This window comes from Carcharodon carcharias, chromosome 7 (genome assembly GCF_017639515.1).
Source record: "Carcharodon carcharias isolate sCarCar2 chromosome 7, sCarCar2.pri, whole genome shotgun sequence".
NCBI lineage: Eukaryota > Metazoa > Chordata > Chondrichthyes > Lamniformes > Lamnidae > Carcharodon > Carcharodon carcharias.
Window position 1 is genome coordinate 174,861,689 of NC_054473.1, and position 22,955 is coordinate 174,884,643.

The window sequence follows — 22,955 nt, forward strand, 5'->3', positions numbered from 1 at the left end:
TCTTTAAAGCTACAAAGCACAATCCCTATGGGAAAAAAACTCCAACGGGCACATCTGAAGCCAATTAAAGGCTTTGTTGCCTTTTGCTGTGGGAAGTTTCTGTAGATTGGCAGCGGCATATAAATCCATAAAACCTGCAGCTCCTGCTCCTGGGGAGAGGCCAAGTTGTCAAGAACACAAAAGTCACCACGGATTGACTGCCTTTCTTCTTTCCAAACAATCATGGTTTTATTATTCTGTTTTATGAATATAACATTTGAACAAATCAGGTGCAAGTCTGACATAGACTTCACAGTTGTGACATTTTCACCTACGATGTTGATACCAGACTTCCATCCTTTATGTAGTTGTTGAGTTTTACTGTCAGCAGTGTAGTCATTCTGGTTAAAGGGAATAGTGCTTAGCAGTGCAATCATTCCAGTTAAAGCACACAGCAACACATTGTTTCTGGTTAAGGGGACACTGCATCTTACTTAGCAGTATAGTTGGTTCCGGTTAAAGCCATTACAAGGATGTAACCATACGACCAATTCCTGATAAAAGTGCAGCATCAGAGTATGCAGCAGTATAGTCTGTTTGTCTGGAAGGAAATGTTACCTAGTCAACAGCAGCACTTGTCCAATACTGAACTTTAAATTGCTGGATGGCTCCAGATCAGCCTCACAGGATGAAATGTCTCTCTAACAGGAGCTGCTGTCTTACTGAAGTCTTGGTTACTATTAACTAGTCACCTCTCCAATAATCCCTCCTCTGTCTTCTCAAAATAACACAGGCAAACAAACAAAAAATGATACCCAATAGGAAAGATGGAAATGGAAAGTGGAGTACAGAGTACATCAATGCAGTTGTGCTATCAAAAACCTTTTATCAGTTGAGAAGTGTTTCAGATGCTTTATGCATGGTTCGTCAGTGTGATCTCAAATACCGCTTGTAAACTCAGGAGAAGCAGAACAAATGTCCAATTGGGTTAGAATTAGTTAATTCTACAGAGAACTATTCTCGAGGACAACTTTCTCATTGCACAGAAAAAAGGAGCATGATATCATTTGAAAACTATTTAAATGAGAAATGTGTGATTTGCTTAAACCTAATCAGTGGCATATGTTGGTAAAATTAATAACAGGCTTTATTCTGTGGTTTTCTTTTCATGTAAAAATCCAATTCATGTTCCCATTTTCCAATGTTTTGTGTAGTGTATGAACATCAATTTGCACCTTATTCAGAATCATCAATCACAATCTATGAATAAAACAGCAGTGAACCGTGTCTTTCTGTGATAAGTAGTATTTTCTGCTGAGTGCCAATGAGATAAATGATTTATAATCCATTCTGACTCTGCTCATGTTGAATTAAACAATGATAAGACGCATTACACGAAAGGAACAACTTGCATTTATTTAGAAAACAAAAACAGAATTACCTGGAAAAACTCAGCAGGTCTGGCAGCATCGGCGGAGAAGAAAAGAGTTGACATTTCGAGTCCTCATGACCCTTCAACAGAACTGAAATTTATATTGCATTTATATAGCATCAGGATGTCCCAAAGCGCTTTACAGCCAACAAAGTACTTTTGAAATGTACTCACAGTTCTGAAATAGAAAATGTAGCATAGCATGCAGAACAAGATCCCACAGACATCAATGTATTAAATAACCAAGTAATCTTTTTTTTTTCACTGATGAATATCGGCCGTGCAGGACATCCAAGGAGAACTCTGCTCTGAAACAGTGCCATGGGATCGTTTACATCCAGGGCAAGGCAGGCAGGATCACAGTTTCATGTCCCAAACAGAAAGGTGGCACCCCTAACCATGTGGCACTCCCTCAGTACTGACAGCAATTTTACCCTAGATTTTGTGTTCAAGTCCCTGGGCTTGGACTTGAAACCTCAACCTTCCAACTCCAAGGACAGAAGTGCTACCCACGGGCCAAAGCTGACACTTGACATTTAGCAGGAACTATTCTACCTTTGATGCTGAGGCTCACACAAAAATGCATTATGACTGACACCAGGGTAGTCGGTTCCTATTACTAACAGTCTCTGTCACCGAGAGGCTGCAGGTTTAAAATGTAAAAGCACCTTCAGGTTGTCCGAACACATTTCTTCACATTAATCCGAACTGGACTGAAACCCAAGTGTAAAGATAATGGTCTGTAGCAACACCAAGATACCACTTGTGATAACTTACAAAAAGGCTTTTATTAGAGAATAAATTGTAAAATGCACAGCAAATATACACAAAGTTTTAAAAAAGCTTCTAAAAATATATCACTAGTAAAATACTGTAGTCCATATCTAATTACTGATTAAAATAGAGGCCATGATTGGGACACACTCAACAACTGACATGAATATAAGATTGGAAACTCTAGTGACAAAGCGTTTGACAATCTTGCCAGTTACAGATAGGCTCAAACACAATGGCACTGGACAACCATTATTTTATGCTCATTAAAATGTACAAAATATTTGTCATGTCGATACAATTCATGAAGACACAAAGACAACCTCAGTGAGAAAATGATTTATTTGTGATGCCATGTTCTTCTGGCCTGTTAGGTCAGCCAGGCAGTCCAGTGACTACAGCCTTGAGGGCTAAATTTGCCAGAATGATACCTAGTGCCAAATTTTTAAATGACCACAGAAGTGGGACCACAGGCAGACAGGCCAGCAATTCCTGCCACTGGCCGGTGAGCCAGTTTCCTGATGTGGTCCAGCTGCAGGGCCGTTTTGTGAACAGCCTGGCTGGGTAAAGACGATTCCACACAAGCGGCGGGCAGCCTATTAAAGCAGTTAAAGGGCCAATTAAATCCAAAGTTCCGAAGCCGACTAGAATTTTCCAGTTGGCTGGCAGGACACTCATGGTGGCCATTGCCCAGCCCATACACAATGAAATACTGGTCTTGGAGGGAGCGCAACGTAGATTTACAAGAATGATTCCTGAGCTCCAAGGGTTAAATTACACATACTAGAGTATTATTCCCTGGAATTTAGAAGGTTAAGGGTTGATGTATCAAAGTTTTCAAGATATTAAGGGAAACAGACCAAGAGAAACTCTGCTGGTTGGGGAGTCTAGGACTAGGGGGCACAGCCTAAAACATTAGAGTCAGACCTTTCCAGACTGAAATTAGGGAACACTTCCACACACAAAGGATGGCAGAAGTTTGGAACTCTCTTCCATGAGCAACAATTTTAATTTTAATTTTAAAACCAAGATTGATTTTTGGAGTTAACGTTTAGAGTCCGTATGACTCCTCTTCAGAGCTAACAAGAAGAAGAAATAAAATCTGAAGAAGAGTCATATGGACTCGAAATGTTAACTCTGTTTTTCTCTCACAGGTGCTGCCAGACCTGCTGACTTTGTCCAGCATTTTCTGGTTTTATTCCAGATTTCCAGCATCTGCAGCATTTTGCTTTTATTATATTGATAGAGTTTGTTCAACAAATGTATTAAGAAATCCGAAGCAAAGGAGCTTAGACAGAGTTAGGTCGCAGATCAACAATGATCCCATTGAATGGCTCAAGGGGCTGTATGCCTCCTCCTGTTCCTATGCTCCTACATATGTCCTGTATTCACATCTAGTACAAAGTCTCTTCCCACCACTCTACTACCCCTCCCGCTCCTTGGGTTATCAAGCTTCTGGGGTTGTCCTGAAATGTCGCAAATTGAAGGTTAATTTACAGCACACTGCTGCAAACAGCTGTGAGAAAGATCAAACGGGCATAAAAGTAAAATTGTGTTTATTTCATTCTTTTTTATTTGGAATGCAGAAAAATATTGGAGATGGGGGTGGGGGGCTAAAATGGTTGTTTCGTTGACAGTAAAGGTTAGTGCAATTGGGTAACAAAGTCAGTTCTGTTTCCAGTTGACCGTGGGAAAGACCTGGAGGCTGGACCAATGGCGGCATTGTGGGGGTAGGGCAACTACTGACAGAAGGCCATGTGATGTAACTTACTGGAATACACCCAACCAGTATTGGGTAGCCCCATCACCAACCCACCCCAAACTTGGATCCTCTCAGTGTCAATCCTAGAATTGAAGGCCTTGAACACCCACTGATGCAGTGAAGCTCTTCTCAACCCAGTATCGTCTTGGGGGTTGGGGGCAGGGAGTGGTCATTCCGGAACTTAATCCACACCCACCAATGTGATGAGAAACCTTCACAAAGTGATCAATCGTTTTTCCCTGTCTTCTGAGTGCCACCTCAGGCTTGTTCTAAGCTAAATGCTGTCTTCATAGCAAGATAGTCCAGTCAGAAGATATTGGAAAACCTGGTTCAGACTGCAAACTGCCAGCCTTACACTTTCACTATTTCTCTGATTGCTTTACTGAATTTCCCTTCAGTCACTCTACTCAACTCTGACAGCACTGTTTATTCTGGGAGGTAGCAGGTTATCTATTGGGCTTTATATCTTGCCACTCAATTGTTCCTTTGGATAACACTGGACCACACACATCAGCCCATTGCTCTCAAAATAAAGTCATACTTGTGTGAGCGCAGTTAGGATTAAGATGTTCCAGTCCATACAGCATTCCTCGACAGTAAAGAAAGTTCAGATAAGGAATCTTTCATCTACTAGTGTCTTCATGGCTAAGTTCCTCCTTGAAATTGCCTTCCTTATTGATTCCAGAATCTGATTTCATAAGAAAAAATACATTTTTGGGTTAAAATGGACTTGTAATCAGTTCTAAACTGTCTGAATGGAACAAGCATTAGTTATAAATGAAAGACTTGCATTTATATAGCCCCTTTCATAATTTCAGGATGTCCCTCAGCTCTTTACAGCCAGCAAAGTATTTCTGAAGTGTAGTGATTGCTGCGATCAAGAAATACAGCAGCCAATTTGCGCACAGCAATCTTCCACAAATGAAGTAATGACCAGGTGATCTATTTCAGTGATGTTGGTTGATCTGCTAGTGTTGGAGATTTGCTAGTGTTGTTGGGGAGGTTTGAACTACATTGGTAGGAGGATGGGAAACTGAGGGCAGATTCAGATTGGACAAATTCAGAGAAGGGAGCGGGAGACAGAAAATTAGCAAGCAACTCGAAAAGACAGAAAAAGGTTTACAGGGATTTGGCAATGTTAAGAGGTATTTATTTAAATGCAAGGAGTATAGCAAACAAGGCCAATGAGCTGAGGGCACAGATAGACACATGGCAGCATGATATCATTGCTATAGCAGAAGCTTGGCTTAAAGAGGGGCAAAAATGGCAACTCAACATCCCTAGATATAGGGTTTTCAGGCAGGACAGGAAGGGGGCTAAAAAAGGCGGGGGTGAAGCATTATTGGTTACAGAGTCAATTACAACTGTGAGGAGGGATGATATACTAAATGAATCATTAAATGAGGCCATATGAGTTGAGCTCAGGAATAAAAAGGAGGCAGCTACTAGGAGTGCACTACAGGCCCCCAAATAGTGAGAGGGAGATAGAAGAGCAACTATGTAAGCAAATTTCTGAGTGCAAAAACAATAGGGCAACAATAGTTGGGGACTTCAACTGCCCTAATATCAACTGAGATACGAACAGTGTAATAGGCACAAGAGGGCACAAAACTCTTGAACTGCATTCAAGAGAACTTTTGTAGCCAGCAACGAGAGGAGTGCAATTCTAGATTTAGTATTAGGAAATGAAGCTGGGCAGGTGGATGAAGTAGCAGTGGGGAGCATTTTGGAGATAGTGACCATAATACAGTTAGATTTAGCATCATTATGGAAAAGGACAAAGATAGAACAGGGTTAAAAGTTCAAAATTGGGGAAAGACAAATTTTACGAAGCGGAGAGGTGATGTGGTGAAAGTGGACTGGTTACAGCTACTTGAAGCGAAATCAGTTACAAACCAGTGGTAGGCATTCTACAGGCATAGCGCAGACATGTCCCCACAAAGAAAAAGGGCAGTACTGCCAAATCTAGAGCCCCTGGTTATCTAGAAGCATATAATGTAAGATAAAGTAGAAAAAGAAAGCTTATGACAGTCACAAAAAACTTTTGACTCAGATCCAAGGCAACCTCTTGCAGTCGACCTGCTCTCTCACCTGCAGCCTTCAGATACCAAGGTGGACACCTCGCAACTGGAGACCGTGTCAAACACACTTGTAGTCGGATAGGTGTCCTTTTTGTGTTTAGTTTTTAATCTCCCTCTGCTTGATCAGTTCACTGACGCACTCTGAACTGAAGCCCAGAAAAACATAGAGCAGCAGGTATCTGGAGGCTGCAGGTGAGAGAGCAGGTCGACTGCAAGAGGTTGCCTGGCCGCGTTCCTGTGCATTGGCGATAGAAAGTGTGTGCAGCAGAAACTGAAGAACTTGGGCCCTGGAACAGGCCTCAGATATTTGAAACATCTCCATGCCAGCTTGAACGTGGGCTTGCTTCAATGATTCCATGCAAAATGCAAGCCTGACTTCTGCCGTGACATCAAAAGAAACTTCTGTATCAAGGCCAGGCATTGGGGGTGGGGTGGGAGAGGGAGGTGGGGGAACAATTACAGATTGCAATCAAAATGGTGAATAGGATGTTGGCATCTTCCTCAAGGGGGCTGGAATACAAAAGGGGCGAGAATTAACTTTCCATTGTTCAAAGCCATGAGTGTTCAGTTTTGAGCACCGCACCTCAGAAAAGATTGGCCTTGGAGTGGGGTGCAGTGCAGGGTCAGCAGGATGACAGCAAAGCTTTGGGGGATTACATTACGTGGGGCAGGTTTAATCAACCTAGTTTGTAATCTCTCCAGTAGAGAAAGTGGAGGGGTTATCTGATCAAGGTGGGTAAAATGCTTAAACGATTTGAGACGGTAGGGAGCTCGGACATAATCTTTAAAATTAGAGTGAAGAGTGAAATCGGGAAGCACATTTTCAAAGGGAGCATGCTAGAAATTTGGAACCTTTTCCCTTAAAAAGTTGTGGATGCTGGGAAGCTTGGAATTTTCAAGACTCAGGTAGTACCCTTACCTAACAAAAAATCTACCTGAGGGATCTGGAGTAAAAGTGTGAAAACTGAGTTGAGATGTAGTGCCGTCAAGGTCTAACTGAATGGTGAGGCAGTCCTGAAGGGTGAATCAGCTGATTCTGTTCCTAACTTCCTAGTTCTCCATCATATTTGAAGTGAAACCTTGTACAAAAAGGTAGGTGCTGCAGAGAATTTTCAGGACCAAAGTGATCACCTAGGCCGGTTTCGAGCACCTAAGTCTGGGGGGTTGGAGAGGAATTTCCAATATCTTTTTCACCCAAATTGTACTGGGTTTTCATCTGGTTTTTCCACCTCTCTCCAGAGATCACATAGTTGCGGGAGGGGAGTACATATTGTGATGCACAAGGTGTCACGATCGTGTGGGGATAGACTGGGTGGAGGAGAACATCTTTTCTTGTCTATCGTTGTTTGTATATTTGTAACTCATGGCAGGAAGGCACGATGCTGAAATACATCTGGTTAGTGTTAATTAGCTGTCACTTACTTTTTGCACCAGGTAAGTGATGATTGCTGCCAGCACAAAGTCCTGTGCACCCAGATCCACTACAGAGAATAGAAGAGTATCAAAGAGCAACAGGACCAACTCATGGCCATAATAAAGGACATTGCTGAAGAGGGTCCGGTCATCTGAAAACAATGAGATTGAAAAAAATTTGAGTCTCACAGGGTGAGTCAGAAATCTCAAATTAAGCGTTCTGCTGTCTCGCACTGAGACTTTTACAGCTGCAAAAACAGAATAGAAAAGCTGTATAAATAATCAGATATGATCGCAAATGCTGGGAAAAAAATGCTGGGAAAACTCAGCAGGTCTGACAGCATCTGTGGAGAGGGAAACAGAGTTGAAGTTGCGAGTCCGTATGACCCTTCTTCAGAGCAAACTACACAAGCGCGGACTGCAGCTCAGGATGGGGCAGAGTGAACAGACAGGTTCAGTTTAACACAAAGGCCAGTGAATGCCTGCAACAAATTGCCTGGGGAGGCACTTGAGGCTGATGGAATCAGCTCCCAAGGTAAGTGCCTTTTACAGCACTCACTGTGGGCCAGGAGAAGCAGGCGTGCCTGTGCCCCTCTCTGCCAATCATGGTCCCTCTCTCCCTCCCACGCCCCCCACTCCCTATCCCCCATCACCCCGCCTTCCCCCCCCCCCCCCCACCCCCCACCACACACACACACACACACACACACACACACACAGAGCACCTGGAGCTACAGTATGACTTGCATTTTTCTTGATTTATAATACAGATTTGGTTCATGTATTCATCATGAATTCAATGCTTTCCACAGCTGAATTCATATTTCCACTGCAAAACAATATTTTAGAAAACAACCTGATAGAAAACATACATGGATCTTGGAAAATAAAATTCCTTTGATAGATAGATCCAATGACAGTAACCAATACGTGCCATGCCAGGCCATTAAATAATGCCAGTCTTTCTATCAGTTAGTGTACCAATTCTCCAGCTTGCAGCCATTTTGGTAATTTGTAGATAATAAGGGAAATCCTGCATCATGGGGTGGGGTCTTGTGGGGGTGACGGTTGGGGGTGGGGGGGGGGGGGTCTCGGCTGCTAGCTGGGGAGCTGTGAGGCCCCCACGTCACCTCTTCTCAAAAAGGCCAGCCACATTGTACGCCACTTGGGCACTTAACAGGAAGTCCCACCCGTTGAGATATGTCAGCCAATCAGAAGGCTGGCACCTCTTCTGCACTTGGCAAAGCCACTGGGAAGGCGGTGGCTGCGGCCGGTATTACACCCGGCCAAGGTCTCAGATCAAGGAGGGGTCCATGCACAGATGAGTGATGACGGGTGCAGGGGGACATACTCTCGCGGAGAAAAATAAGGGACACTCTGGAATGGGGGTCCGTTAGAGCGGGGAGGGGGTTGCTGCTAGGGCTGGGGGGAGGGGGGTGGGGTAGGGGCGGTGGGGTTGTTGCTACAGTTGTGAGAGTAGGGTGGAGCTTGTAGAGGGGGCAGGGTGCTGCCAGAGTTGTGAAAGGGCAAGAATGGGAGAGCAGTTACCCTGCATTTGTAAGATTTAAAGGCCCAGATTACGTTAAAATGTGTCCTGGATGCATGAAACCAGAGGCACAGGACAGCTGGCTCAATCATGGGATGACCCCATAAAATAAGAGAGAGCTGGTTACCCTGGACAGGAGGGAGGAGGGTTTGACAGCCAGGGCTGGCAGTGGCTTTCAATGAGCCCTCCCACCCTCCCCCTTCCCAACGCTGCGTCCCTTGATTGGGGACTGAGTGCCTTTGAACGAGGGGCGACCACCAACCATCCCCCCGCCGCCCCCCCCCGCCCCCCCACACCATTCCCCCACAGAGCCCACAAGCAAACATGGCAGGGTTTGCTTGTCGTGCAGTCCACATGTCAAGTCCCTGGGTTAATGCCAGCAGCAGCAGGATGAGGCCCTTAAGTGGGCATTCCCCTTGCCACCAAACTCGCCACGGGGGCGTGCACAAGATTCTACCCCATGTGATCCAATCAAATCACATTGCTACTATTTCTATAGGGAGCAGGGAGACTCTGGGCAGTGTGGTGTAAGCTGACTATCCGATTGCCTTCACGAGGGAGCTGGTTTAGTTCCTGACTGGCTCAGAGATTGTGTGATAGAGAAAGCAAGTGTCCTGGTCCATATGATCACCGAGACTGCTTTTAATCGCATGAGGGGGTTGGAGAGGAATTTTCCAGAGCATTTCTTTCCTTCATTGAGGTTTTATTCTGTCTTATTTTATTTCCTCTCCCCAGGAGGATACAGGGCTGAGAGGGGAGGAAGGGGTGAGAGGGATTGAAGTGTTTAGTAATGATGCTCCAGCCATCAGAGTGTGGGACAGGTTTGATGCAGACACTGGTCTTTCCCTGCCTGTTATTTTCATTTGGCTTAACTTTAAAAGTAGGTCAGATGTTGCAGGACATCACAAAGGTTGCAAAGAGAGAGTTGAGACAAGCCAGGAAGCAACAGCAAGCTGACGTCAAGCCTATTTCTCGTTCAAGCAGTTCCACTGAAAACCTGACATGAATGAAAGTAGGAAAGTGTACAGTGAGGTTTCAGCGAGGATGGGATAGAACATTTAGCACGTTATGCTTCAAGTTCAGGAGCTGCAAAAAAAAGGTTCCTGATAACAGAGTAATTACACTGAAACCTGTATTGGTGAAACGCAGCTCCAGCAATTAACTGGAATCTTGTTAATTTTCCACCCTGGTTTTGGTTTTCTTCCCATTGGTGCTGCCAGTTACAGTCCACTCAAGGAATCCAGGTTGCTGTGGCAACATGAACATTTGCATGCATGTTCCAGTCTGGAGCTAGGGATAATGACGGTAGAGGCTCCAATTTCCTTTCCATCACATGGCTGATGAGGAATCTCTCCTACTCTTACCGCCTGCCATTGGCGTGTGTTGGAAGGATTTGCAGCTCAATGCTCAACCTGCTTGCTGTGTAATGAATGCTCATTCCTTGGTCATCAAGTTCTGGGGTGGGATTTGAACCTGGAGCTTCCAGGCTCAGAGACAGGGATGCTAACCACTGCGCCACAAGACCTCCTGGACCCCCTGGAATGTTCTGAAAAACTCTAACGAGGGTAGATAAAAGTTGCAACGTGGGGGAGAGATTTCACGTCGGCGTGCAGGGGGTGGGCCTGCGGTGACATCAGGCGTGTGTCCCGACGTCACCACGCGTCATTCCGGTCTTCCGTTCGGCAGGCACGCACTGGCCAAACTGTCAAAGGCCTGTTAAGGCCATTAGGAGGGTAATTTAAATAATTGACAGGGCTGCCTGTCCAACCTTAAGGTTGGCTCTGTGCCCGCCTGACAGATTCTGCCCATGGGAACAAGCCATTTATTTGTGAAACAATAGATGTAAAACTCTCCACAGATTTCAGCAAAATAGCCATTAATATTTCAAACAACTTATTGTTAGTTCAGGCAATGAACGACATTTGGATTTTGACAGGATGATGATTAAATCCTCCTGATCATATTAAACACGTACTGGCCTGAAATTGTATGATTGCTTCAGGGGAACCCTTTGGCCAAACTCAGAATGTAGCCATGTTGTCATGTGTTGAATATGAATGATGCAAAGCTGTGGCTATACTGCGCAGCATTAGTCATTGAAATACTGGCAAACGTACAGCCCTTACCATTGTAGAAGAAACTCCTATCGTCTGATCGTTGAAACTCAAAGTCCAAGATTTTCTCCAGGAAGAGTTTTTCTCTTACCACATAGTCCATGTCTTTGTAGGCCTGTGTAGAGACACACTATAATATTACACAGGTAGTGGATGGTCTGCTTACAACCGATTGTCTGCAAATGATAAAGGTTGTGGGAGCTCACATTCACTGAGTGGCTTATCATCTCAACAGGACAACCAGTGCCACTTGGCACCTAATAAATTACTTTTGAAGTGCAGTCACCGTTGCTCTGTTGACTAGCTAGATATGTGCACAGCAAGATCCCACAAACCACAATTAAGTAAATGACCAGTTGATCTGCATTTGATGGCATCCGTTGAGGATTTATCAGAGCATCAGAAAAGCTTGCTTCTCTTCAAATGGTGCAAAGGGATCTTTTGCATCTTCTTTGGTTGACATACAAAGTCTCAGTTTATCATCTCATTCAACAATACAGTGCTCCCTCACTACTGCATTGGATTACTGGTCTAGATTATGCGCTCAATGTCCTGAAGAGAGGCTTGAACCCACAAACTGTTGACTTAAGGGCTGAGAGCAATGCCAGCTAAGCCAATGTGGCGAAACAAATTGTGGCTTAGATTTCAGTAACCAAGCCAGTCACAACTCTTACTCTATATATTAAAAGCCAAGTAGTCGTTTGGTAGTACAGAACATGAGTATCGCTGAGAAAAGACACATGTCAAAGCTTTTCATCTTGCATTCATCAGTACATTCGCAAGAATAATAAATGTAAAGGGAACAACAATTTATACTTCACGAGAAGAGAAGAATTACGCCTGTTTCGATTGGAATAAATAGGCCACAGCCATTCTCTGGTTCATTCCCCAGGGCAATGCCTTGACAAGAGTCAACCCCATGCCTGGTTTGAATTTAAACAGTCATCAGTTAACTGGTGCATTATCCATGGCAACACCTCTACCAATCAGAGTCCACTTGCCAACCAATCAGCACTCTTTTCTCATCAAGTACAAATTGTTGTTCCCTTTACATTTGGTAATCTTGTGATTGGCCTGATGAGTACAAGACAAAAAGCTTTGACATGTCTCTTTCCTTCAGCGATAAAGGCCAAATATTATAAATCATTTTATATTGCTTTAATTCAACAACTAACGTCTTACACGCCCAACATGTCACTTTGGTGAATAGACAAGGAAGTGGGTCAATGAAGTAATGTGTAAAGTCAGGAGCACAAATACAATTTGGGGAGAATACCCATAGAGCTCAATGATTAATGAGTGCTTGGATCGTTTTCTGACAGCAAGGCAGGGAGTGCAGCAGCCAGAGAACTTATTGGGAATTTGGCCAATCTTTTAAAACAATTGGTTCGGATCTCAGAGGCATCCTGTTCTCCAACTTCTGGTAGCTGTGGCTCAGGAAATGGCCCCTTGCATTGTTACTCCTCACCCTGAGCTTTTAATACCGATCTCCATCTTCCTGGCAGTTTCGTTCACTCAAGTGGATGAGGAGGGGAGGTCACAATTAAGAGATAAATTGCATTCTTAAGGGAAGAAGGGGATAATTAGAGGGCAATGCTCTCACATAATTCTCAGCAATGGTTTCAAGCAACACTAGGAAATAAGATGCAGCATACCCAAGGAGTCAGGGGAATAAAATAAATTAAAATTGGCAGAACAGGAAGAAAGAAACAATGTTGAAGGGTGCTATTTGAAAAGGGTGCTAAATTAGTTCAGATCCGACCTGCTCCTTTAAGAAACAAATCCAACAAGCCCTATTTCTTTGACATATTTTGTTGCTTTAAAAACAGACTTCTATTTTAGTTGCTAGGGTTCACCAGCAAACCACACCCAGGGTCTGAGCTGCTGTCAAGTAAAATATTAGAAACACATTTCCTACCGAGTCCTTTGTTTGACCCTATGAGTACATCCCTTTGTAAGTATCTCGCTCCAACTGCAAAGAGCAAGGGTCTCACTGTTGTTGTGAACATTGATTGACTGGTCTGTATGAAGCTTTCCAAAATAGACACATTGTTTTGGATGGAAGAGAGCAGGACAGCTGTGTGCTTGAATTCATTTTGACCAGCTTTACAAAAATATTTAGACTTTTTCTAATGCCAAAACTATTCCCTGCACTCACAGTATGAGTTTCTTCTTCAAAATCAAACCTTCTGACTTTTGAGTTTTTGCTTTCTAAAGATAAAGTTTCAAACGGTAGCCTTTATTTTCTCTTGCTATCTTGCACCCCTCCACATATCTCTTGGAACCCTCTCAGTGTTTGCCTCAGTAGTCACTGTGAGTTAGCTTGTGAGTGTTGACAAGCAATTCTCTCATGGGACATTTCTAAAAATTCATTCTCGGGATGTGGGTGCTACTGGAAAGATCATGTGACAGGGGTGGGGAGGGTAGGATTGGACGGATCGCCTCCCCCCTTGGAAGCAAAGTCGGCGTGGACTGACCCGCTCCATTGCCAGCCCGTCCTACAGCCATAACGCACCTCAGGCTGGCTAAACAAGAGCCAAGTGGGACTTCCTCCCCAGTGAGGGGTGGAAGAACTGCCCTTGGGAGCTGCTGGTCAATCCGACTGGTCAGCAGCTCCGTCAGTCCCGGCAGCACCAAGGGTGCGTTAGCAGGCGCTGCCGGGACTACAAGAGGAGGAGGAAGGTGGCCCATGAATCCCTGGAAACAGGTAAGTCCGGTGTCTCAGGCAGGTCAGGGTGGGGAGGATGGGGGAGGTGTGGGTTTAAGGCTGCAGACAATTAGGAAGAAAGGGTGGATTCTGTCTTGGGGGTGGTGGGGGCACTCCCCAAAAAGCAAAGGGCAGCCCCCAAAGATATATTCTCCCACAACCCCCACCTTCCTTCCGCCTTTTGTCATGAAGTATTAATGTATATAATATTTTGGAAAATATTTTTCTTTTAAAATAGAAGCTTAGTCTGCCTTAATTGGATTGAAGCCTGCTAGTTTGCGTGCTTTGATATGTACTAATTTAAGATGTAAGCAGAGAGGTAGAGTGTATTTGCATTTTTTGAACAGAGCATTCAGGAATTGGGGTGAAAGCTTGATACCTTTCTAGCAGCTACCAAGCCATATGTTTATATTACAAATAAAATTGGTACAATGAAAGGGGTTCTATTGTTAAAAGGTAAAGTTTAAAGAGGCTGGTGAGACAATGAGAATTTGAATTCAATCAGTGGTGGTAGGTATAACTTCAGTAGTTTCCGAGTGTGCAGAGCAGGGGCAAAATAAGATCAAAAGGCAGTTGCAAGCCTCCAGCTAGCTCCACAGTGAAAAGAACCTCATTTTGAATTCATAAGGTGAAAATGCTTTGGCTGGTGTTTGGTTAAGTCTATGGGTTGCTGTTGCCTTAAGGGAGATTAGTTTGGGAATTTGTTAAAAGTTATGGTAGTAGTAATGTGTACATGTATTTTAACCTATGTAAACTAATAAAATGCTTCATTTAGTTTAATGTAAAACCTCAAGAACTGGTGGTCTGATCCCTGAATTTAGAGTCACATCTCAAACATAACACTTAAAATTATAGGTTATGACAGTTGTTTAAAGTTTCCCTCTGGGATTTTTTTAACTAACTCCGCTTTACCAACTGCATCAGTCGTAACACCCTTTGAAGAATTTATTTTGAAAAAAAATCAGGCTGCCAACTCCCTCTTGACTGCCCATGTTGATTGTTTCATGACGTGGGCAGTGTATTATCAGGGTCATCTGGCTTGATATCAAGCCTTATCCAACCTTGATTATCTACTTAAACATGGTGGCAGGTGCCACCCGCCTACCATCCGTGTGTTAGGAGGGTGAGATCGGGGGTGGGTGGGATGATGGTGGGGTGATCCCCGCCGAAAGCATGCCCGGCAGGGGCAGGTAGAATGCAGCCCCATGTATTTATTGCCCATCCCTAGTTGCCCTGAAGTGTCACTTCAGAGGTCAGATAAGAGTCAACCAGATTGGTGTGGGACTGGTGTCCCATACATGGCAGTCAGGTAAGGAAGGTGGGTTTCCTTCTCTAAAGGGCATTAAGTGAGCCAGTTGGGTTTTTTATGACAATCTGACAGCTCGATGGTCACTTTTACTGATGCCAGCCTTGTTAAAATCTGAATTCAAATTATCAAAACTGCCAGGCTAGGATTTGAACTTAGTTCTCTGTCTCGTAATATAATCACTACATTACCATATCACTACAGTACAGACAAGACTAGATACTTGTCAGAAACAAGCCCTGAACTCATTTCCTTCCACGTACACTTACTACTCGATGCAGTAGTGAGTTCCACATTTTGACCATTCTGTAGATATAGAAGGTTCTCCTGAATTCCACTGTTGGGTTTATTAGTGACTGTTTTAAATTGATGCTGAGACCAATTGTAGCATCCCTTCCAAAAAGCTCAGGTCAAATCAGCACACGCTAGCTCAACTATAAGCTTGCTGAATGAGCCTCTGATCAAAAGATTGTGGGTTCAAGCCTCAGAACAGGATTTGAGTTTATAATCTGGGTTGATCCTCCAGTGCAGCATTTAGGGAATCTTACATCAAAGAATGTGCTATCATTCTAGTGAGATGTTAAACTGAGGTCCCATCTCTCTCTGTTCTGAACATGAGAAGATCCCATGGCATGACTGGAAGTATTCTCCTTGTATATGGGCTAACTTTCCTCCCTCAGCCAATGCCACCAAATTCAAGTTCGTTAGGTGTTCAATCTCATTGTTGTTTGGGGTACATTTCTGCTATAGAATGGTTTACTGTGTTTGCCACTGCAGTAACCTAAATACCAAAATCCAAGCTGACACTCCAGTGCAGTAGGTTCTGATGAGGCCTTAAACTGAGGCCCTGTCTATCATCTCAGGTGGATGTAAATGATTACATGGCACTATTTTAAAGAAAAGCAAGGGAGCTTTCCAGGAGCTTTGGCTAATCTTTAGCCCTCAGCCAACATCACTCAAACCAGGTTATCCCTCCGCACTGAAGCAGTCCGTATCCATATGCAGTGTGACCTGGACAATATTCAGAATTGGGTTGATAAGTAGCACACATGCCACACAGGTGCCAGGCAATAACTATCTCCAAAAAGAGAGAATCTAATCATCTCCCCTTGATGTTCAATGGCTTTACCATCGCTGACTCCCCCACTATCAACATCCTGGGGGTTACCATTGACCAGAAACTGAACTGCACTAGCCATATAACTACTGTGACTACAAGAGCAGGTTGGAGGTTAGGAATCCTGTGGTCAGTAACTCACCTCCTGACTCCCCAAAGCCTGTCCACCATCTACAAGGCAGAGGTTAGGAGTGTGATGGAATACTCTCTTGGATGAGTGCAGCTCCAACAACACTCAAGAAGCTCGACACCATCCAGGCCAAAGCAGCCCACTTGATTGGCACCTATCCACCACCTTCAACATATACTCCCTCCACCACTGATGCACAGTGGCAGCAGTGTGTACCATCTACAAGATGAACTGCAGCAATTCACTACAGCTGGTGATTTGAAAGCACCTTCCAAAGCCATGACCTGCACAACCTCGAAGGACGAGGGCGACAGACACATGGGAACACCACCACCTGCAAGATCCCGTCCAAGTCACATATCATCCTGATTTGGAGCAACATCGCTGTTCCTTCACTGTCGCTGAGTCAAAATCCTGGAATTCCCTTCCTAACAGCATTGTGGGTGTACCTACATCACATGGACCGCAGTGGTTCAAAAAGGCTGCTCACCACCATCTTCTCAAGGGCAACTAGGGACGGACAATAAATATTGGCCTAGCCAGCGAAGCCCAAATCCCATGAACGAATAAGAAAAAATTCCAAAATTAATTCACTAAGTTTTTGATGCACAGATGTGGTAAGGTCCTTCAGCAGTGAATGTAGTATATTAATTGCTCACCCTGTTGGTTAGAGGATTGGTCCAATTAGGCTCAAGACCCTTTATTGGGCAGAAGAAAATATTCGAATGGTTTAAAATTAAATTACTTTGGAGCTCTTTGCAGTTAGATAAATTGATAGTGGGCTAAATTATAAAATGATTGCCTCTTAGTATAATGAGTACTGACTAAGTTGAAGCAACCAAAAGAATTGAGGCCTTCTACCTGTGTTGGGTAAAAGGACAGTGTGTTCACCCGCTACATCCAATATGATGCCCAGATGAGTTCCCTCTTGATTTTATACTATATGGTCAAAAATGTCAATTAACTTCCAACATTCTTTTATCCCAATGGCAAATATGTGCACACAGCATCCCACACAATAACTGACAATATCCACACACACTCAGCCAACAAGCAAAATGAAAAGCAATGACTCACGTGCTCAAGAAAAGATGAAAGGAACTTATTCATTGTGAAGTAGGCTTTCAGGTTCTGCTGCAGAGCGGCTGAATCCTCACGACTGCTTCGATTTACATTTGCCGCCTTTAATGATAAACAATACGAATGTAAAAAACAACCCGAGTGCTGAATTTCAAGGTCACGTTCTGCATTAGATTCAGGTTCTTGTTAAAGGTGATAATATTTGCTTCAACAGCTCAACGCTGTGCTTCTGCTGCCCACTAACCTCCTCTCATGACTCTTCATCTATTCTCATGAACATAACCTTCATTGCCACAGAAGGCTGTGGTGGCCAGGTCATTCGGTGTATTTAAGACCAAGATAGATAGTTCTTGATTGGTAAGGGGATCAAAGGTTACGTGGAGAAGGCAGAAGAATGGGGTTGAGAAACTTATCAGCCATGATTGAATGGTGGAGCAGACTCGATGGGCTGAATGGCCTAATTTCTGCTCCTATGTCTTATGGTCTTATGGTCTTATTCCTTTCTCCCTCATTTGCTAATCTAGCTTTTTTTTAAATTCATTCATGGGATGTGGGCTTCACTGACTGGGCCAGCAATTATTGTCCATCTTTAGTTGCCCTTGAAGAGGTGAGGGTGAGCTGCCTTCATGAACTGCTGCAGCCCATGTGGTGTAGGTACACCCACAGTGCTGTTAGGGAGGGAGTTCCAGGATTTTGACCCAGCAACAGTGAAGGAACAGCGATATATTTCCAAGTCAGGATGGAGAGTGACTTGGAGGGGAAAGTCCAGGTGGTGGCATTCCCACGTGTCTGCTGCCCTTGTCCTTCTAGATGGTAGTGGTTGTGGATTTGGAAGGTGCTCTCTAGGGAGCCTTGATGAATTTCTGCAATGCATCTTGTGGATGGTACACTGCTGCTACTGTGCGTCAGAGGTGGAGTGAGTGAATGATTGTGCATGTGGTATCAATCAAGTGGGCTGCTTTGTCCTGGATGGTGTCAAGCTTCTTGAGTGTTGTGAGAGCTGCACTCATCCAGGCAAGTGGGGAGTATTCCATCACACTCCTGACTTTTGCCTTGTAGATGGTGGACAGACTTTGGGGAGTCAGGAAGTGAATTACTTGTCGCAGGATTCCTAGCCTCTGACCTGCTCTTGTGGCCATAGTATTAATACGGCTAGTCCAGTTCAGTTTCTGGTCAATGGTAACCCCCAGGATGTTGATAGTGTGGGATTCAGTGATGGTAATGCCATTGACTGTCATGGGGTGATGGTTAGATTCTCTCTTGTTGGAAATAGTTAATACCTGACACTTGTGTGGTGCGAATGTTACTTGCCACTTGTCAGCCCAAGCCTAGATATGGTCCAGGTCTTGCTGCATTTGGATACGGACTGTTTCAGTATCTGAAGAGTCGCGAATGGTGCAAATTAACCTTTTCCTCGAATACACCATGTAGTAGTGAGTTCTGCATTTGACCATTCTGTAGATAAAGAAGTTTCTCCTGAATACCCTGCTGAGTTTATTCATGACTGTCTTATATTTATGGCTTCTGGTTCTGGTCTTGCCTGCAAGAGGAGACATCTTCTCTATGCTTAACGCTTTCAAACCCTTTTCTCTTTTCTAGAGAAAAGTGCCTTAGCCTGTTCAATTTTGTATAACATTTCAGTTCTGGTATCATTCTCATAAATTCTTATTTCAACTTTCTGGGCTGGATCTTGCCTCCGGGGGGGGTGAGAAACAGAAGTCAGGATGATTTCTAAGTCCCAAGCGACAAACCTCATGGGAAAGCAGTCATTCACTGGCATTTTTATGTAGGTCCTCTATCCAATTAAGGATGGTGTGCGGTCTCTCATAGTGCCAGGGGCCTTCAAACTTAAAAAGCGCAGCAGGCTGAAATGGAAAAGTAAGTGAGAGAGAGAGAGGGCACTTCAACGTGGAAGCATCTTCTCTCCAGCTTTTTCAAATATTTAATGAAACAATAGGTTCAGCAGCCAGGCCATCACTGTGGTTGGATGGGAAACAGTAATTTGTGATAAAATTAACAGTCACTTGGATAAATGTGGATTAATTAAGGAAAGCCATCACAGATCTGTGAAGGGTAAATTATGTGTAGCTAAATGGACTGAGTTTTATGATGGGGTTACAGAGAAGATTGATGAGGGGAATGTGGCTGATGTGCTGTAAATGGAATTTAGAAACAACATTTGATAAAGTGACACATAACAATCCTATCAGCAAGTTGAAGCCCATGAAATAAAAGGGAAAGGGGCAGATAGATATAAAGTTGGCTGAGTGCCAGGAAACAGAGTAGTAGTTGTTTTGCAGACCGGAGGAAGTGGCATTCCCCCAAGAACCACTGCTTTTCTTGATCTATAATAGTGATCTAGACTTGGGTCCAAAGGGCACAATTTCAGTACTTGCAGATGACAGGAAACATGGAGGTGTTGTGAACTGTGAGGACATTGATAGATTTCAAGAGGGCATAGGCAGCCTAGTGAATAGGTAGAAAGGTGGCAGATGAAATTTACCACAGGGGAGTGCATAGTGATACATTTTGGTAGGAGGAATGAAGAAAGGCAATAAAAAATAAAGGACACAATTGTAAAGTGGTTGCAGGAGGAGAGGGATCTGGGGGCATATGTGTACAAATCATTGAAGGCAACAGGACAGGTCGAGAAACTATTTAATAAGGCATACAGGGTCATAGGATTTATAAATAGAGGCACAGAGCACAAAAGCAAGGAGATTATGCTAGAAAAAAACCCAAAGTGCTGGAAAAGCTCAGCAGGTCTGACAGCATCAGTGGAGAGGAAAACAGAGTTAACATTTTGAGTCCAGTATGACTCTTCTTCAGAGCTGTCCTGAAGAAAAGTAATTTTGGACTCAAAAATTTTAACTCTGTTTCTCTCTCCACAGATGTTGTTGGACCTGCTGAAATTTTCTAGCACTTTGTTTTTATTTCAGATCTCCAGCATCAGCAATGTTTTGCTTTAATTTTAGAAGTTATGGTGAACCTTCATAAAACATTGGTTCAGCCTCAACTGGAGGAGCATTGTGTCAAGTTTTGGGTGCCATACTTTAGGAAGGATGTGAAGGCATCAAAAAGTGTGTTGACAAGATTTACAAGAATGGTAACAGGGATGAGGGACTTCAGTTACACGGATAGGTTGAAGAAGCTGGGGCTGTTCTCCTTGGAGAAGGTTGAGAGGAGATTTGATAGGGGGGGATTCAAAATCATGAGGGAGTCTGGACAGTGTAGATAGGGAGAAATCGTTCCCATTGGCAAAAGGAAGGAGAGCCAGGAGGCAGGTTTAATGTGAATAGCAAAAGAACCAACAGAGAAATGAGTGTTTAGGATCTGGAATGCATTGTCTGAGGGTGGGGTGGAGGCAGAATCTACTGTGGTTATCAAAAGGGAATTGTATCATTATCTGAAGAGAAAAGACTTGCAGGGCAATGGGGAAAGGGTTGGAGAGTAGGACTAGTTGAGTTACTTGTGTAGAGAGCTAGCATGGGCACAATAGATTGAATGGCCTCTTGCGCTGTAACCACTCAATTCTAGTTTAGAATTTAACTCTCAGCCTTCTCATCCAAACTCAATTAACCTTGCACAATTGAATTTCACTCCACTTTGTCCCTTGGTTTCATGAAACACTTCTCTTTCACCTCGCCTTTCAACTTCTCCCCACTTTCCCCATGCTTAGTGTCCATTGCATCCCTGTAATCCTCACTGCAAAGCAGATTGAGTCATCATCCTACACTACCTCAATTCATGCTGTTTCTGTCACTGGAAGAAGCAGATTTTATTAGCACGGTACTTCATTGATTGAGAAGAATGCAGGTCACAACAACTTGTATTTATATCTCGCCTTTAACATGCAAAAATGCCCCAAGGTACTTCACAGGAATATATTCAGACAAAAAAAATTGGGAGTCAAAGAAGCAGGTAGTAGGTGGGGTTATTAGTAAATTCCGAAATACCTCATTAAGTGGTTATAAGAAGTTATTAATAAAACAAAAGTACCTCATTGAGTGGTGATAGTATCCGATCATATTGTTGTCTGACTTTGTTAGAAATTAAGATCTCAAAGGTCTGGACGTCCATGTTGGGCTCTAGACCTCTCATTGCACAAAGATTATCCTTTGGTAAAAAGTGAAAGATTAGAAAACATCGCAGTTTCTGACTCTTCCCCCAACACTATCCTCTCTGTTTCCCCATTCCCACCATCATTACAACAACTTCATAATTTTTCTGTCTGATGTGCATCCATTGCCATTGCCTGCATGTGCAGATTTCCTGTTCCTGAACTAAGTCCACTAGTTTCCCTGGATAGAGGGAACCTTGACTGGAAAACACACCCTCTTAGATGATACTTGTGCAAACATTTCATCTCTTTAAGATGGAAAAACAAAAGAATAAATCTACTAGATTTAGATTTCCAGCCCGACTTATTTTCTCATATTTACTGCACCCAGGCACTCAAATAACCCCAGAGGCAGGAGCAGGAAAATCTGCTCCATCTTGTCAGGTGAAGAGTCTCGAACTAGGGCTCATAGTCTTAGAATAAGGGTTAGCCGTTTAGAACTGAGGTGAGGAGAAATTTTTTCACTCAGAGGGTTGTGAATCTTTGGACTTTACTACCCTGTGGATGCTCAGTCATTTAACACATCCAGGCCTGGGATTGATAGGTTCAAAGGAAATTCAAGGGATATGGAAAAAGGCAGGAAAATTAAACTAAAGGAAAAGTTCAGCCATGATCTTACTGAATGGAGGAAACTGCTCGAGGGCCATATAATCTACTCCCGTTACTCTTTTTTTATGTTATTTGAATACAATTTACAATTTATTAAGATTAATCTAACCCAACATCATAAAATGCATCATTTGATTACCTCTTCTTTCTTGAGGTTGAGGTACATTGACTCCATACCAATATCAGCTTGTCCATGTACTGACCGTCCGTGGATGTAGTAACCATAGCACCTGTGCAGTAAGACCAAGACTGATACCTGGATGCAATTGTATTCGAAAAATATTATTCGTACTTGAGACACAGATATAAAAGAAAATGATGTAGATATTTCTATTTAAACTGAAATTTGGAAAAATAATAGGGACAATCAATTTGGCGAGTTCCATCCAACTCCAAGCAGCTAGTTCAGAATGGCTTTGTTAGAAAAATAGGATTCTCAACAGGAGCAAGGGTCAGAAATGAAATCTAAAACTTGGGAAAAAAGAGGTCATATAGCAAAGTGAATTAAGAGGAGATAGAAAATAAAGTTAGGACTTCAAATCACTTTTCTTTTGCAGTAGCTTCTTGCCGATTCATCACACGTGGCACAAGCATAGGTTATTTCACGATTGTACGTCAACCATGGTTCAACTGGTAGCACGTTTGCCTCTGAATCACAATGTCCTGGGTTCAAGCCCCACTCTAGGGCTTGAGCACAAAAACCAAGGCCAACTTGTCAGTGCAGCACTGAAAGAGCATTGGACCGCTGGAGATGTCATATTTTGGATGGAACGTGAAACGAAGGC

General features: G+C 43.5%; 1 protein-coding gene across 1 annotated transcript in view; it reads right to left on the reverse strand.

Moving 5' to 3' along the window:
- Positions 1-3,335: 3,335 nt before the first annotated feature.
- LOC121280186 (meckelin-like) overlaps positions 3,336-22,955 on the reverse strand; it is a 115,202-nt gene continuing 95,582 nt past the window's right edge. The window contains exons 23-28 of the mRNA XM_041191917.1: positions 22,310-22,426; positions 21,441-21,557; positions 17,439-17,543; positions 11,114-11,216; positions 7,451-7,593; positions 3,336-4,635 (exon numbers count right to left, since the gene is read on the reverse strand). Coding sequence (XP_041047851.1) covers positions 4,555-4,635; positions 7,451-7,593; positions 11,114-11,216; positions 17,439-17,543; positions 21,441-21,557; positions 22,310-22,426 — 666 coding nt within the window. The 3' untranslated portion in view covers positions 3,336-4,554. The remainder of the gene's footprint in view (positions 4,636-7,450; positions 7,594-11,113; positions 11,217-17,438; positions 17,544-21,440; positions 21,558-22,309; positions 22,427-22,955) is intronic.